The 17,820-nt window shown below is 54.1% G+C and overlaps 1 protein-coding gene across 1 annotated transcript; it reads left to right on the forward strand.

Annotated features, from left to right (window-relative positions):
• Positions 1–8,535: 8,535 nt before the first annotated feature.
• Positions 8,536–16,251, forward strand: ZMYND19 (zinc finger MYND-type containing 19). The gene is made up of 6 exons (XM_045562338.1): positions 8,536–8,836; positions 10,167–10,226; positions 11,442–11,548; positions 12,225–12,365; positions 15,176–15,356; positions 15,641–16,251. Exons 1-6 carry the CDS (start codon positions 8,786–8,788, stop codon positions 15,782–15,784), a joined length of 684 nt encoding a protein of 227 aa, XP_045418294.1. The 5' UTR covers positions 8,536–8,785; the 3' UTR covers positions 15,785–16,251.
• The last annotated feature ends 1,569 nt before the right edge of the window (positions 16,252–17,820 follow it).

The following is a 17,820-nucleotide window of genomic DNA, read 5'->3' on the forward strand; positions in this document are numbered from 1 at the left end:
TGTCAAAGCATCATAAAATACATAAAATAAAAAACATCATTAATACAGCTTCTCAGTCTCATGAGTCCTCTCCTCCAAAAGCCCTCGCTGCCTGGCTTCAGCTCTCTCCTAGGGCTTAGCAGTTTGTCTTCGAAGATGTCAGCCAACAGTTCCTTCCATTCCTTTGCATTCACCCTACCCTACTCCTCCCACCTTGAATCTGAGCTGGGCACATGACTTGCGTTACACTGGGAGAATTGCAATGAAAGATACGCAGCTCCAGTTCCAGACCTTTCCCTGAGGAGGCCTGACAGCTTATGTTCTTGTTCCCTCGGAGTCCTGAGGTGCCAGGTTACCCTGCTAGAGAGATCACCGGGAGAGCAAGACGGTGCCCAGATATGCGAGCGAAGCCGTCTTGGATTTCCAGCCTCAATCATACACAGCTGTATGAGTGACTCCAGCAGCTTCAGCTATCAATTGTTGCGTAACAAACCACCACCCCAATTTATTATTTATTCTGAAAACTGGGCTGGACTCAGCTGGGCGGTTCTGGTGCTCTGTGCAGTATCTGCTATTTACTTACACGTCTGCTCCCCCAGCTGGGGTGGCTAGGATGCTTGCAGGCTGGTCAGGCATCTCTTTCTTCCAGGTGGCCTCTCCACATGGCTAGCTTGGGGTTGCACACAGCGTGATGGCCTCAGGATAGTGAGAATGATCACCTGGTGGCTGGCCCCCAAGACGGAGGAAGCTAAGGGTGCCAGTCTTAAGGCTGGGCTCAGACGTCCCAGAACTTTCTACCACATTAATTGCATCAAAACAGTCATAGGACCAGTATGAGTACAGCAACACATATTTACAGGAAGGGAAGAAATTGATGGTGACAATTTGAGACAACCTACCACGCCAGCCAACAACAGCAAAACCAACCAGCTGAGCCCAACCTAGACTACGAATCATGACTAAATAGTTGTTTTAAGTCACTAAGTTTTGGAGTGGTTTATTATGCAGCAATAGATGAGTGGAACAGAAATTGATACCGAGAAGTGAGATACTGCTATGACAAAAACTTTAAATATGGCATTTGCTTTGGAGCCAGGCAGCAGGAGGAGGCTGGAAGGGCGGGGAGAAAACTGCTACTAGAAGCTGGAGACAGTGTGGACTGTTTATGTCCTGACAAGACCATTGCCTGTTGTAACATGGAAGACAGAAAATTAATCTATGGTCTGACTTTTCTGACTGAAAGTTTAAAGGGCCAGTAGGCTTCTCTCAGTTATTTACGATAAGGTGAAAGTAAAAAGAGAAAGATGAACTCTGGGAGGGCTGAGGCACAAGCATCTCTTGAGACCAGGAGTTTGAGAGTAGCCTGGGCAAGACAGTGAGACCCTGTCTCTAAACAATTTTTTAAAAAGAAAGAAGAAAAGAATAAACTGTCCTGTATTCAAGCAGAAGTTAGGGAAAATATTTCTAATCAGGTTTTTTCTTTTCTTTTTTTTTTTTTGAGACAAAGTCTTGCTTTGTCGCCCAGGCTAGAGTGACATGGTGTCAGCCTAGCTCACTGCAACCTCAAACTCCTGGGCTCAAGCGATCCGACTGCCTCAGCCTCCCGAGTAGCTGGGACTACAGGTGTATGGCATACCTCCCAGCTAATTTTTTCCATTTTTAGTAGAAATAGGGTCTCACTCTTGCTCAGATTGGTCTTGAGCTCCTGACCTCAAGCAATCCTCCCGCCTTGGCCCCCCAGAGTACTGGGATTATAGGCGTGAGCCACTGCGCCTAGGCTCCCATCAGGTTTTAGTGCATTGGCAAATACAACTCTTTCTCATTGCCAGCCTTTGCCTGCAGCACAAGACTCTCAGGTAAGAAATGGAGTCAGGATGAAGACCAAACCCAAGATACTGCCAGCAAAACATGACCTCAGGGTTAAAAGCAACCCAAGGCTGTGTATGGTTGTGAGATCCCTGGTTAAGACCTCTGAAGTGTTTCAGGTGGGAGTGGAGGGAGGGTGGGTGTTCTTGTATGCCTATCTTAGAATACAAAACAGCTTCTAAGAATCTTGAGGTCATTGTCCCACAGTACCTGACTTGTAACCTACAGTAAGGAAGAGCCTTTTCAAAGAGCTTTGTGGTGTGGCTTTTGTATTATGAAGTGAGTTATAATTTCATGCATAGAACATCCACAACGGTTTGTTTTTTTTTTAAGGTTTGTATCTGCTTGAATGAAGAGGGACAGAGTTCAAAATAAAAAAGGCTTCTGGGCCCCAACTTTCCATGGGCAACAAGTAGGCTGAGGAAGCTCCTCAGCTGCAAACATAAGCCATTTCCTAAAGAGAAAAAAGGATGACTCAGAGTGCAGAGCCTGCCCAGAGGAGAAGCCAAAACCTGCTAAAACCATAGACTGGGGCACCACTTGCAGGGAGCAGGCCAACCCCGATCTAGAACATTCCCTGTCCCTAGAGTCAGGGGAACTATGGCATGTGTCTGGCTGGATTTCAAAACTGCTATGGACCAGTGACTGCTCAGTGCCCTCTTCCTCCCTGAATCAAGGTATCTCTACAGCTATCCTGTGCTTGGCTGTTGATTGTGGAGGTGCCGGGAGCAGGAAACGTGTCTTTTATTTCACATGCCTCTAGAGCAAAAGGAGCCATTCCCAAGGTGCCTCACCCACACCTAGACTTGATACAGACTGCAAGATACTGGATTTCTGGATACCGAATCGTTAGAGGCCATAGGGTGCATTGTGGCAGCCTGTTCCGCCAGGGGACCACGCTTCCCAGTATCCATGCTCTTGTGTTGAGCCCTCCTACATCAACTCTGATCTGCCCATATGCCTTCCTTTGGCCCGTGGGATACCAGCAAGCATGAGTCAAGCAGAGGCCCAATAGGAGATGTTACTTAGAACACAGCCTCCATGCTGCAAGAAGTCCCAGCTACCTCACCTGGCTATGTGGGGAAGCCCTAGAATGGGACACCACATAGAGAAAAGTCACATGGAAGGAGAAGTGAGGTGCTCCAGTTGAATGCCCAGCTGAGTGCAACCACATGAGAGACACCATGGAGAGCAGAAGACCCCCAGTCAATTCACAGAACTGTGAGAAATAAGAAACCAGTGTTGTTTTAAGTCACTGTTTTGGGGTGGTTTGTAACATATCAGTAGTTAACTGAAACATACGGTCATTGCCACCACCACCAGCCCTCCACAGCCTCAAGCCTATGCACCTCTGACCACCTCTTCTTCCAGCTCGCTCCCCCGGCACCGTGACCCCAGCAATCCCTTGGGCCCCACCAGGACCTCCAACCCACCGCCCCTTCTTCAGTCAGTTCAAATGCCACAGCCAGGCATCATGATCCCTCTTGTAGACGCCGCCCCCAGTGCCCGAGCCATGAGTTAGTCACATCATTCTGGCCCTCTGTGCTTGGGTCACCAACACTTGCTCCTTCCTTCGCACTCTCAGCTGGTGACCCTGTTTTCTACTTCACTGAGAAAGTCCTCATCAGAACCCCCCAAACTCCTAGCAACACATCCACTAACCTTTCCAGAATCTTCATATGAGATTCTCCTTCATACATACTGTTACTGAGGTGAGCCACCCATGCTCCCACCTAAAACTGACGCATTCTCTCCCCAGCAATTCTCTCATCCCTCTCCTACATCATCAATTTCTACTTCTCCATGGAATCATTCTCATCGGTGAACAAACACACCTCTCCCACCATTAAACAATCTCTCTTGACTTCTCTTCTCTTTCCAGCTTCAGCCCCATTTCTCTGATCCCTTTTTCAGCAAAATGCCTTGAAGAGTTGTCTATCTCGTGGTCTGCAATTCCTCTCTGTTCATTCCTCCTTAGCCCACTTATTCCCCACTGCTCCACCAAAACCGTGCTTCTCCAGGGAACTAGTGCCCCGTGTTACTAAATCCCTTGATTGATTCCTGATCTTCACCTTGGCAGTGGTCCCCAACCTTTTCGGCATCAGGTGCAGGTTTCGTGGAAGACAATTTTTCCACGGACTGGGGATGGGAAGGTGTGAGGAGCGGAGCTCAGGCAGTGATGCTGCAGCCCGTTTCCTAACAGGCCACAGACCGGGAATTGTTTGCGGACTGACCGCAGCCTCACATAATCTACCGGCAGCTTTGACAGGGCTGATCCTCCCTCTGCCAGTCTTTACTTGGCTCCTAGGCCCCCTCCCTCTCTTGCTTTCCCTCCTAACATCTTAGTTCTCTTTCCCCTTAAAGTGAGCACCTAGGACTCAGTCTTGACCTCCCTTTTTCACTACCCACATTTTCTCTCACGATAATCTCATCCAGTTTCATGACTTTTGCTACGGTCTGAGTGTTCGTGGTCCCTCCCCAATTCATGTTGAAACATAATCCCCAATGTAAGAGTATTAACAGGTAGGACCTTTCAGGAGGTGATGAGGCCATGAGGGCTCTGCCCTCATGGACGGGATTAGTACCATTATAAAGGCCTTAAGGGAGCCAGTTTGTCCCTTTTTGTCCTTCTGCCATGTGAAGACACAGCAGGAAGGTGCCATCTTTAAAGACTCCAAGCCCTCACCAGACAATGAAACTGCTGACACCTAGATATTGGACTTCCCAGCCTCCAGAACTGTAAGACATAAATTTCTATTATTCAAAAATTACCCCGTCTAAGGTATTCGGCACTGTTATAGCAGCCTGAATGTATTGTACTAGAAGAGATTTTATTGGTTGATTGATTGATTGAGAGTCTCACTTCATTGCCCAGGCTGGAGTGCAGTTCACCACAGCCTCCAACTCCTGGGCTCAAGTGATCCTCCCACCTCGGCCTCCCAGAGTCACGGAATTACAGGTGTGAGCCACAGTGCCTGGCCTAATAGAGCTTTAAATACAATAAATATGCTAATGAATGTCAAATTTATACTCCCAGTCTAGACATCTCCCTTGAGGACTATACTCATATATTCAACTGCCTTGTAACCTTAACATGTAGTGTAAGTGAGAAATACATTTTTATTTTGCTAAGCCGGTGAGAACTTGGCTCATCCCGACATAGAGACCATTCCACCACACATGTCCAAACACCATCATCTCCTGCCCCAGTGCAGTATCCCTTATCCAAAAGGCTTGGGACCACAAATGTTTCAGCTTTCAAAATTTTTTGGATTTTGAAATATTTGCATTATATTTACTGGGTCAAGCATTCCATATTCTAAAATCCAGAATCTGAAATGCTCCAATGAGCTTTCCCTTTGACTGTCATGTGGCTACTTAAAAAGTTTGATTCTGGAGCATTTTGGATTTTTGCATGTGGATGCCCAAACTGTACGTTCGTCCACTCTAACCCTCCCACATGCTATTGCTTCCTGGCAGCCAGTGCGTTGGTCACCTCTGGGTTTTTTTTTTTTTTTTGAGAGAGAGTCTCACTCTGTTGTCCGGGCTAGAGTGCTGTGGTATCATCCTAGCTCACAGCAACCTCAAACTCCTGGGCTCAAGCGAGCCTTCTGCCTCAGCCTCCCGAATAGCTGGGACTACAGGCATGTGCCACCATGCCTGGCTAGTTTTTTCTATATATTTTTAGTTGTCCAGCTAATTTCTTTCTATTTTTAGTAGAGACGGGGTCTAGCTCTTGCTCAGGCTGGTCTCAAACTCTTGACCTCGAGCGATCCTCCCGCCTTGGCCTCCTAAAGTGCTAGATTATAGGAGTGAGCCACCGCACCCGGCTGGCCACCTGTTTTTTCAAATGTGCCAGACCTGTTCCCAGCTCAAGGCCTTTGCACTTGTTCCCTCTGCCGGGAATGTTCTCCCCCCATATACCCATTTGGCTGCCCGCCTCCCCCCAGACACTGTTTGTTCAAATGCCATTTCTCAATGAGGACTACTATGTCCACCCCTTCACGAAGACCCTCAACCTGCCCTTGTGCAGATCTGTTTTCCTCATTGCATTCCTCACTTCCTAACACAGCTGGTAGCTACTCAATCAATATGTGTAGTTTCTGCCTCCCTCACTGGGATGTGAGTTTTTATGTGTTTTATTCACTGGTGTAGAACCGTTTCAGTGGATGACAGAGGTGAAGCCCAATTGGAATGGGTTGCCTGGAGACCTGGGTGGTAGGCAGATTGCCACTCTTTCATGCCTGCAACCTGTAAATATGTCATGTTACATGGCAAAAGAGATTTCACAGATGTAATTAGGTTGCAAATTAGTAATCTTAAAATAGGAAGATTATCCTGGATTACATGGGTGGACCCAATCTAATCCTTAAAAGCTGAAAACTTTCTCCAGCTGAAGGTTAGAGAAATGAAGCAGAAAGCGAGGTCAGAGAGAGAGTGTGAGGACCCGCTGGCTTTGAAGACACAGGTAGCCTCAAGAAGCTGAGAAAGAGCCCAGGCCAATAGCCAGCAAACTAGGACCTCCCAAAACCACATGGAACCACCGGAATAAGCCTATAGCAGATTCTCCCCTGGACTCCCCGGCTGAGCGCTCAAGCCATCTAACAACTTGACTTCAGTCTTGAGACCTGGAGCAGAGAATCCAGCCAAACCCACCTGGACTTCTAACTCACAAAACCGTGAGATAGTGTATTTGTTTTTTATGCCACTGTGTTTGTGGTAGTTTGTTATGAAGCAATAGAGAGCTGATTCACTAGCAGATACGAAGAGACAGCAAGTACAAACAACCTTTTCAAGAACTTTTGCTGGAAGGGGATGTGGGGTCCAGGATTCCTTTTTAGGGGACACGTCTGTGGGAGACAGATGCTGCTGGAAGTAAGGAAGGCGTGCCCGAGGGTTACCTCATTTCAGCCTCACAGGAAACTGAGAGGTGAGGGTTGCCATGTTCCTTACACTTGGTTAGAATGGGTAGACAAAGCTGCTCACAGACGTCCACATGTGTGTCCCCCGAGCCAGGTGGGCCCTGCCCACACCGTTGCGCCACAGTGCTCAACATTTGCAGGTTTCCAGCTGTGGCTGCAGAGCCAAGAAGCAACCTTCCCAGGAACAGCCTCTCATCAAAAACTGCGGCAGGGCATAGGGTGAGTGCAACGGCTCCCTGCCTTTCTGGAAGGTACTCAAGATGGTTTCTATACTGCCTCCCACCACAGTAAATGGAGTGATAGCACCCCCTTCCCTGCCTCATGCCCCTTCTGGTGTTTCCTGGGGGGTCTCCTCTCAAACAAACATCTTGGACTTGAATCCTTGTTTCAAATTGACTTTTGGGGGAACCTGAACTAATACACCAGTTTTTCTCAACTGTCCTGTAGGAGGAACCACTGAGCCCCACCCTGTAGGGCCCAACCTCTTTTCACAAAGCACTTTCTCATCATCTCATTACACCTTTACAACTCTTTGAGGTCAGTAGAACAGGTACGTTACGAGCAATAAGGACCAGCCTGAACCCGGATGTCTCTCTGGTGGGCCAGGACCTACCAGCCCCTCCTCTCCTCTGGGGTGTCTGGGGGAACTAGCAAGTCCCAGGAGGCCCAGAGATAGAACTTCTGGCCTCTCTCATGAAAACCCTTTGCAATCACATCCCCTTGAGTCAGTGTGTCCGAAACAGAACCCGGCAAGCTAGAAAGGGGTTTCCCTGGGAGCCTGTGCAGATCCTCAGGTGCCTGGGGTTCATCCTAGAAGCAGGGCGGCGCCTACCCCTGGGCAGCTGAACTGCAGCATGAGTACAGGACCTCACCCCACTCAGTCCAGGCCGCCGCGCCGCCACCCGGGCCCCCACTCAGCCCCGGGGCGCACACTGGCGTCTGTGACCACCACGGCCTCCGCAGCTCCTGCGTCGGAAGATGAGGACCGGGCGGCTCCAATAGCCGCCGCCGTTCACCGACTGGGCGCATCACCATACCTGAGTTAAGGGGTGTCGGCCCAGGATGGGCTGCTCCGGGGAAGCCCCCGGCCACAGTGGTCCTCGCCCGGGCCTGTGGGGAGACAGCAAGGCGGTCAGTACCTCAGACAGCCAGCAACTACTGGGCGCGGAAAAGGGGCGGCAGGCTGTCCTGGCGACCCCCGCCCCCACAGCGGGCCCACCGCATGCCACCTCCCCTTCCCCACCCCCACATCGACGACCCCCGCCCCCACAGCGGCCCCCGCGCTCCCCGCCTTCACATCAGCCCTCGCGACCTCACAGCGACCCCGCCCCACGGGTCCCCCACCCTCACCTCCGAGCCTCCCCACGTCCCCACAGCAATGCCCCCCGGCCCTGTCGCCCCCGCCAGGCGGCGTGTCGCCCGTTCGGGCCACCTCCTTCTTGTCGGCGCTGCGGACCGAGGCAGCTTATGAGGGGGTCGCGGCGAACGAAGCTGAGAACGACTTTCCCGGGACACCCTCCCGGGGAGCAGCCCCGCCGCCCGCACAAAGCTTCCCGCTAAACTGACGTCGCGCGGGTCGGCCGCGCAGGCGCCGCCCCCGGTATCGCCCCTCCCCCGCGCTCGCCCAGATCCTCAGCACGCCGGCGCACTGCTCCTTTTCCTATTGGTCGCTGCGCGGCGGCGCGCGCCGGCCAGCGCCGTGCGCGCCCCGAGATTGGCCGGGCCGCCGCGGGCCGGGGGTGTGTCCCGGGCCGCGCCCCGCCCCTCGGCTCCGCTCGCTGTGGTGCGCGCGGCGGTGGCGGCGGCGGCGGCGGCGGCGCGTGGCAGGTCCGGCGGGCGCGAGGCGGCGGCGGCGGCCCGAGCCCGGCCCAGCCTCGTCCCGCCCGGGGCCCGCCCGGCCCCGACCCCCGCCCCGGTCCCGACGCGCCGCGGCCTCGCCCTGGCCCCGGCCCCGGCCCCGGCCCAGCCCGGCGCTTCCCGGGGGAGCGGCGCTGCCGGCCCAGAGCGCAGGCCCGGCCATGACCGACTTCAAATTGGGAATCGTGCGGCTCGGCCGGGTGGCCGGGAAGGTGAGCGGGGCCGGGCCGGGGCGGGCGGGGGCGCTGCGCGGGCCCGGCTGCGTGTCCCCGCGGGCGCCGCCTTCTTCCCGCGGGCCGGCGGGGCGCACACCCGCGGGCTCCGGGCGCACCTTACTGCCGCCGGCCGGCCCTGCCGGAGCGGAGGCCACGGCCCTGTCCGGCGCTGGGTGCGGAGGTGCGCGGCCCGCGCCCCCGGCAGCGCTCGGCCCGGCCCGAGTTCGCCCGGGGCCTCCCCGGTGGTGCCTGCGAGCCGGGGCCTAGCGCGGCGTCGGGGCTGCATCCGCGCCCGCTCGGTTTGGACACAGCGCCCTTTCCGAGGCGGCGCCACCTCCCATCTCTCGCTGAGACCGATCTCGTGTGAGGGTTCTGTGGCTCCCAGGTCGCAGCAGAGCTTCCAGACGCGTTTTAACTTGGCCAACCCTTGGCTGAGACTCAGGCTTCCCCAGAGCAGGGGCGAGGAGGCCATGGCCCTGATGCTGCAGACTCAGGGACCCCCTGTACTCCTCTGCTCCTTACTCGGCCCCCACCCTCTGCGTGTTTGAGGCTGGGGCTTCCATGGCCCACGTGGGCGTTGAGGCTCTGCTGTTCCTGGGAGCCGCCTGTGCAGTCGCAGCAGCCAGAGACGTTACCTTGGGTGGGAACCCTGTTCCCTCCCCATTGGCTGCAGCTTTGGCGGGAGAGATGCAGCCAGATTAAGGTAAAACGGGTTCAGATCCGAGAAGTGAAACTTCCGAGAGTGAGACTGGCCCGTTTGGGGGCCTGTTCCCATTTCTCGCCCCTCCTCAAGGGCTCAGGCTGGGACTGTTGGGATATGGCTTTCTGACTGGGGGAAGGCGGCTCCTCAGTCAGCTGAGACCCCTTTGGACTCAGTGACTGGCTGCATTGCCATCTCTCAAAGCTTTAACTGGAACATTACAAACAAAAAGCTAAAAAGGTAATTTAGGGAGCACCCTAGCTTAATAAACACTAATTGAAACCTTTTAGATGTTCTGCCTCAATCCTGACTGGACCCTTCTGTGTACTCCAGTGAAACTTAGGCTAGAGTTAAGTGCCACTTACTGTGATTAGTCTTGTGGGGGTGGGTATTAAAGCCTGGGACCTGCTTCTTTGGGACAGACTAAAGTGGGCAGTAACTGCTTTTGATGATCCACCTGCGTTTTGGTGCAGACTGCTTGCTGATGCATCTCAGTCTGAAGAGGCATGTAGTTTCTTTCTATGTTACGAGGAAACACAACTGTTCCTGCCTGTTACTGGTTATGATGTTGCTGTCCTTCATGCAAATCATAAATGTAATGGTTTGAAACATGTGGTTAATTTCCAGACCAAATACACGCTGATAGATGAACAAGACATCCCACTAGTGGAGAGCTACTCCTTTGAGGTAAGGATGGCTGTTCCCTCGCTGCTGCTTTTGGTCAGTCCCTGGAAGGACGATGAAGAATGAGTTTTCTTCCCTGTGCTCTGAGAGCAAGCAGCTTCACAAGAGGACATCTGGCGCTGGCCTGTGACCCCCTCGGCTACTATGTCGAAAATGCAGGTCTGGGTAGAACCTGACCATCACTGCCCCGTGGAGCCCACCGTGGCCCCTCCTCCCCTGAAGCTCCAGGCGGCCTCTGAGACACTGGGCTTTCCCTGTTGTCACTCTGGCTGCTGGCTCTTCCTGAAAGCAAATTACATTTTGTCATGTTTGTGATTGAATGTTAACTCAGACAAGCTGTTCCTTAGCGCCAGCTCACCTCTTCTGTGGCCCCGGGCCCGCCAGCCCTTTCTGGCTGCGCATCTGCTTCCCATTCTCTGCTGCATGTGGTCTCCTGCCCCTTCCTAGCATTCCCTACATGAGGAACTCCTATTCCTGCTGCTGCCCTTTGCCTGCTGTCTCCTTGGAAGCCTCCAGGAGCCGGTGGCCTCCCTCACCACACTTTTCCCTCAGTGCTTCACATGTGTACAGCAGTTACTTGTTAAGGGGTTTCTCCATCTCACTGGGTTGTGGGGTTTTTTTTTTTTTTTTTTTTTGAGACAGAGTCTGGCTCTGTTGCCCGGGCTAGAGTGAGTGCCATGGCGTCAGCCTAGCTCACAGCAACCTCAAACTGCTGGGCTTAAGCGATCCTCCTGCCTCAGCCTCCCGAGTAGCTGGGACTACAGGCATGTGCCACCATGCCCGGCTCATTTTTCTATATATATTTTTAGCTGTCCATATGATTTCTTTCTATTTTTAGTAGAGACGGGTTCTCGCTCTTGCTCAGGCTGGTCTCGAACTCCTGAGCTCAAATGATCCACCTGCCTCGGCCTCCCAGAGTGCTAGGATTACAGGCGTGAGCCACTGGGTTGTGGGCTTTTTTAAGGGTAGGAAGTTCAATTTTTCTGTGTCCATACAATTTTGCAAAGAGTTGTTCATGGGTCTTTCTTGCCTCAGTAGACAGAGTGGTTGTTGGAACATGGCTGTCGTCTTGGTGCTGTGTGTCTGGGAACCTCTGCTCTCCCCCAGGGTCCCAGAAGCGGGCTGGCATTTGTCCCTGTGGCCTCTTTGTTTCTAACAGGGATGTGAAATGTTGCTGAAAATTGGAGGCTTTTTAACAGACCTTCTTGTTCCTTCCAGGCCCGAATGGAAGTTGATGCGGATGGAAATGGTGCTAAGATATTTGCGTATGCCTTTGACAAAAACCGGGGAAGGGGAGCGGGGAGACTCCTCCATGAGCTGCTGTGGTGGGTATTTCCCAGCTGCCTTTGTCTCCCGCCACAGGGGTGCTGTGTGAGCTCTCACGGGCATAGGCTGCTTGGAGGTAGAAGAACCCCTTTCCCCCATCTTGGGCTGGCCTCACCTTCCCTAAGTCTCTCAGAGTTATTTTTGTGTCTTTTGCCACTAATGCAAAGGAATGACTAATTTAAATATTGTGGTACTTCAAACACCAAGTGAACGTTCTGAGGGGGACTTGCTCTGGACTGGGCTGCTCTGGGGGTGGGGTGTGGTGGGGCCTGCTTTCTGCTGAGTTTTGCTGAACCTGTTGGTGGGATATGGGGAAAGGGTTGCCTCCCTGGGAAGGTAGCTGCCTCTGTGGTGTGTGTGGTAGGGTCTGAAATGTTGGGAACACTCGGGGAGCTGTCTCTAGGCTGTCTGTTCCGATGACTTTTGGGCTCCATCCTTGGCTCTCTGAGTCTAGCTCTGACGAGCACCTGAGTCATCAGCGTGGGCCCTGTCCTGCAGGCCACAGACTGAGCACTTGGATGTTCCTCAGCAGCGTCCTCCTGACGTGCCTTCATGAGTAGGATGAGGGGCCAGATCAGATCACATGGCTGACATTGCCTGGTTGGTCTTTCATGCTGAAGCAGGAATACTTATGAGGGTCGGAAGTGGCAAGCTAGAGAGTTGTCTGTTTCCTAGGGAGCGACACAGGGGAGGCGTCGCTCCTGGGTTTCAGGTGGTGCATCTCAACGCTGTGACTGTGGACAATCGCCTGGACAACCTGCAGCTGGTGCCATGGGGCTGGCGGCCCAAAGCTGAAGAGACCTCCAGCAAACAAAGGTGGGTCCTTTGGGGACCTGGTGATGCCAGGCAGAGGTGCCTTCTGAGGATGGCTGCCTCCAAGCTTTTGTTACCAAGAAGGGCCTGTGTTCCTGCTCTGTGCCCTGATGCTTTTGTGTGTCTTGGAATCTTTATTATTTTTCCCCAGAGCATGAGATTCTGTTTTCTTAATGGGAGTGGGAATGGTTTTGATGATCTGTTTGGGTTGATCTTCTGATAACCGGCTCTTTAGCTGGTGTGATGAAGTCGGGGGAGGGCGGCTACCTGCCCCAGGGCAGGGCTGGCGCAGGCCCCTGTGGGAGGGGGGCTTCTGCTTGCACCCCTGAAGAACATCAGCCTTCTTCATCTTGGGATTCCTCCTCACACAGATGAGACTTTTTTTCATGTTCTTTTCCCAAATAATTTTCCCTCGGCAGTGACTTAAAGGAATCAGGACCATGTGGTTCAGGGGCTTGGCCTCCCATCTTCCCACCTCCCTGTGGTCCTGAAAACAGTGCTGGGCACAGGCTTCCCACTTGGGAGGGCTGCTCCTGCCATCCCCACCAGCAGCCCAGCTGTGAGCTTGGCAGAGCCTGTGGGAAGAGCTGAGGGGCCAGCAGGATGGGGGTTGGGAGCCGAATTGAGCCAGTGAGTCCCCGGCCGCACCGGCACAGCCAACATGATCAGAGGGGTCCTGGGCAGAGATGACTGGCCAAGCAGATGGTTGTCAGTGACCTTGGTAAGGTTCCGTGTTTGGGGTTTGGTTGGCAGCTGTGGGTGGAATCTTCGCAGTTGTCAGTCATCTCAGGGTCTTGCCACAGCTCTGTACAGCAGAGGTAGAAATGGTAGGAGTACCTGGAAGGTGGCGGTTGGGGATGTCAGGGGACAGTCCCCAGGCCTTCAGAAGGCCACACTCAAACTGCTGCTCCTGCCTCTCAGGTGCTGCTGCAGCTCGGGAGGGGCACCCTGCAAACCACACCCGCTTTACTCCCTAACCAGGCTCCGCAGGGCAAAGGTAGAGCCCACGAGTGTCTGTTGCTCTCAGCTGGGCTAGTGGTTTTGTTCCCTTCAATTCCCTCATGCTGCTTTCGAGTGATACTGACCCTTTTAAAATAGTTGAGTAGGATTTTTATCCTTTTGGGGATTAGGTAAGTGTGGACTTTTGGTTGCAAGTAACAGAAACTGAGATCAATTTGGCTGAAGCACAAACAAAGCACTTACTGTTGCCCAGAGTAAAATGCGGCAAGCTGGGGACACCACCACCTCATCCGACACTGTTCCTTCATTGGCTGCTGCGGGAGGTGGCATGGGCACTCCGGCTGCTCACCACCTGTGGGGTGAGGTGTGTATCCTGACCTGGTGGCAGCTGAGGAAGTCCCGGGATCAGTTCTAGTGAGCTTGCTTTGATTTACTCTCCTACACCGGCTGGGGAGGGCTCTTCCATCAGAAGCAGCCAGGGTATGTTATCAGCCGGAAGGGTGGGGGTGCTTGGAGGGCAGAGCCAGCACCCCTAGCATTTGTCCCTCGGTCACCCCAGGTTAGTGTGTGTTCAGTGCACGTGCTGGGACGTGCCCTCCCCTGGATCAGTGAGTCCTTCCACTGTCCACCACACCACCCAGCCGTGGCGTCTGCCTCTGCCCTGGTTCAGCCAGGTCGTTACCTGACTCACAGTCTATGGCAGAGTGTGTGAACACCCTTTATAGTCACGAGAGGAGATAATTTCAGTTAAGAACATCTGTTTGGAAAAGGGGGCAGTGGGCTGATGTTCCTGGTCAGCTGGCCTAGCTGCCCCACCATGGCCTATTCTCTGTGGCCATTCCAAGATAAGCCCTGCCGAAGCTGTGCCCTCCAGGGACCCCCTGCTGGTGGAGGTGGGCCCAGGTTGGCTCAGGAATGATCAGGCATGGCCATCTAGGTCAGCTTGAGGGGCCTGCAGTCCCAGCTGGCCAGGTGCTGTGCGCCCTTCTGGCTCTTGGCTTGTGGCCTCCACGTGGGCTGGCTCTTTGTGGGGGGGTCTTTGTCAGGTCTGGAGTAGGATCCCGGCTTTTCCCAGACCTGGGTTTTCTGCTTTAGTGACACTGTGCCAGTATGAGGCCACACGGTCAGCTCAGCCACTGACTAAACTGGCCTCTTGGCAAAGGTATATTTTCTTCTCATTCTGCATTCAAAAACTGGCTGTGTCTGAAACTTGCTTCTGCCTCGTAGGACTTCACCAAAGCGCTCAGAGAGCAGCTGTATTGTCCCCTTTTTAGGCACGTCCCTCAGGGTCTGGCCTCCATGGAGAATGGGCTGGGTTTAGGGTGGTTTAGTAGCTGCTCTGGTCCTTCCGTGTGGGTCTTGCTCCTGCTGCATGCAGCACATGCTTCCTGACCTCAGTTCTTGGTGGGAGTCTTCAGTTGCAAGCCTTTGGCCCACTCAAGAAGAGTTTTCAGAAGGACATAGGGCAGCTCCCATCGTGGAAGGGGAAGGGGGCTGGGGAGCAGTAGTGGGCACCTCTGAGGGTCCAGGGCAGGAGAGGGGCTGGCTGGTCTTGCCCAGGGTCCTGAGTGGCTGGGCCCATGGCTGCGTGCCCATCAGTCCCAGGTGTCGGGGAGAGTGTCGCGGCTGTGGCAGTGCTTCTGTGTTAGTGGGAGACAAAACATACGGAATGTTTAGTGTCACATAGTGATAAGCACATGCAGTGGAGGTGACCTGAGAAAAGTCAAGCTGCTGTAACAAAAGTTGCGTCGGGGTGTCCTGGGCAGGAGGACATCTCCGTTTGTGGTGTCACCTCCCCGTGCGTTGATGCTCTTTGGCTGAAGTGCATTGAAGTGTCTGCTTGTTTCTTTAAGGGAGCAAAGCTTGTATTGGCTTGCAATTCAGCAGCTTCCCACAGACCCCATAGAAGAGCAGTTCCCTGTCCTAAATGTGACCCGGTACTATAACGCCAATGGGGACGTGGTGGAAGAGGAGGAGAATTCCTGCACCTATTACGAGTGCCATTACCCGCCCTGCACAGTGATCGAGAAGCAGGTAGGTGTGCTGCAGTGAGGCGTGGCCACCTCCACTCTGCAGCCCGCCTTGGTTTGGGTCTTGTCCCCTCCTTGCAGAGCTCATCCCAGCAGACCACTCGGTGCCTCTCTGGCTCTCCCCGCCCAAGGCAGCTCTCCCTTTGCTGTTGAGTTGGCCTAAGCAGAGCCCAGGTCCTCCAGCCTCAGTACCTGGGGTTTTGCCAGGTCTTCCAGATTCCAGGATGTAGCTTCCACCCACACCGCTTCCCAGGTGAGACAGTGAGGCCACGGTGCTCTGTGTTTCAGCTACGGGAGTTCAACATCTGTGGGCGCTGCCAGGTGGCCCGATACTGCGGTTCCCAGTGCCAGCAGAAGGACTGGCCGGCCCACAAGAAGCACTGTCGGGAGAGGAAGCGTCCCTTCCAGCACGAGCTCGAGCCGGAGCGATGACTGGCAACGGAGCTACTGCCTCATGCTCGCGTCTTCTGGGCTCTTCCTTGGGCACAGCAGACAGACTACTGGTGGTTGAACCTGGAGGAGGCGTGAGGAAAGCCAGCAGTTGGCCCAGAACAGCCACCATGAGACTCCTGATGTCACGCACAGTTTGCGGGGACAGCGCCCGCTTCAGTGTTAATCTCCAGCAGAGACAACCGGGGAGGCTCCCGCCAGGACGTTTCTCATTATTTATATGTTAATATGTTTGTAAACTCATGTACAGTTTTTTTTTGGAGGGGAGGCTGTGGGAGGGGTAGAAATTACCAATAGAATCATTTGCTGTAATCCTCAAATGGCAAACGGGCCACATGTCTGAAAACTGTCATGTAGCCAAAGCTTCCTCCTGGGTGTCAGGATCCCCATGGAGTGCAGCCTGCATGGGAGTTGTGTCCAAAGGGTCAGAGTAAAGGGGTGGAATCGTCTCGCGTCTCCGCCGTTCTCTGCGCTCTGCTTCACTCCCGGTGCTGTTTAGGGTTAGATTACTTTTGAGTGGAACCAGGGAGTCAGGGTGGGTGTGGGGTGAGAGGCCTGTCCTTGCTGTCTGTGAGCTCTTGCAAGGAGCAGAGCATGCTCAGACCTCTCCAGAGTCTGGCCAGGAGCATGCATGAGACCCAGGCCCATTCTTACCTGCAGGAGGACTGAGTGCTGGAGGTGTCCAAGGAGGGTGGCCACCATCTTAGTGGGTGTGGGATGCTCTAGACTCCAACATTGGTGAATTTCACTGTGACTTACACATGAGTGGCTGGGGCTCCACAGTGAGAGCTGCTGCCTAGTGCTGCCTCTGTCCCATCTTTTGTCTGCCCAGCCAGCCTGTTGCTGTACTACCTGTTAGTTGGAGCAGCTTGGGGGAGGGTGCTGGGCGGCCAGGATAGCTCTCCCTTTGGGGAATCATCTTGCCCGTGGAGAGCCACCGTGGGGAAACAGGCCTGGCTATGTGGCTGGGGTCTTCCCTGTCTTGAGGTCCAACCAGCCATCCTGCCCAGAGGCTTTGCTTCCTGGGAGAAGGAAGTCTGGCCATTCCAACTCTGACCTGTCACGCCTAAGTCAACCTGGCCCTGTCTTGGCCCTGCAGATTCCTGCCACACTTCCCTCTTGCAGCTTCTCTGCCACGTTCCAGGATGCCCTTCGTGTTCTCGTTGCTGCCCTGGCTAGGAATAGCTGTCTGGTGGCCTTTGGTCTGTAAGTGGAGTTTCCAGTAGCTTCTCTTGCAGTGCCCTGGGGCCTCCTGGAAAACAGGATGCTAAAAACAGGTGGCGGCAACACCTGTTTGTCATCCCCTGAGGGGATTTCTGGAGCTTAGAGAACTCCATGTGCCCATATTGAGCTTGCACCAAGAAGCCACCCTTCGCTGCTGTGAGGGTCAGGGATGGTTTTTGCTGGGTACGTGAAAGCCATCAGGAAAGGGGGGAATATGTGTTTCCTCAGAGATAGTGGTTCCTGTAGACAGCAGTAGGCTCAGGCCCTGAGCATGTTCCCAGGGCTGGAGTCACTTTCCTTCTTCCAGAGTCCAGCTATGGCCAGGACTGTTGGGATGGGGATCTCATGTAGGTTGGCATGTTGGGATTCTGGGCAGTCTTAGAGCACAGGGCCCTGAGCTCCCTCAGGTGATCTTCGTTCAAACAGCTCTGGGGATGAGGCACACACTGCAGGCTGTCTGCCTGTGCCCCCGGGGGAGTAGCCACATTGGCACTTGAGCCTGTCCAAGTCCGCTGACCAGGGGCTACCTCGTTCTGCAGTGGGTCTTTCTTTGGCAAATTGTGTTGAAAGACAAGGTGCCCAAGGTGACTGGGCGGCGGAGGGTGGTGTGCAGGTCTGAGGTTTGCCCGTGTGGGGCTCCTTCCCTCTTCTCGAGGTTCGCCATGCTCACGGCACGGATGCCCCCTGAAGGTGAGGCGGGATCCACGGCGGCCTCTATTCCCGTGGCTTTCCTGGCCTCTTCTCTGATACCCTGGCTGCCCTTCCCCTCCCCATGCCCCTGAACTCTGGGGTCT

Source organism: Lemur catta, chromosome 10 (assembly GCF_020740605.2).
Source record: "Lemur catta isolate mLemCat1 chromosome 10, mLemCat1.pri, whole genome shotgun sequence".
NCBI classification, from domain to species: Eukaryota; Metazoa; Chordata; class Mammalia; order Primates; family Lemuridae; genus Lemur; species Lemur catta.

Coding starts and splice junctions, on each gene's coding strand:
- ZMYND19 (XM_045562338.1), top strand. CDS start 8,786: ATGACCGACTTCAAATTGGGAATCGTGCGGCTCGGCCGGGTGGCCGGG. Junction 11,549..12,224: donor CTCCTCCATGAGCTGCTGTG/GTGGGTATTTCC, acceptor TCTGTTTCCTAG/GGAGCGACACAGGGGAGGCG. Junction 15,357..15,640: donor GCACAGTGATCGAGAAGCAG/GTAGGTGTGCTG, acceptor TCTGTGTTTCAG/CTACGGGAGTTCAACATCTG.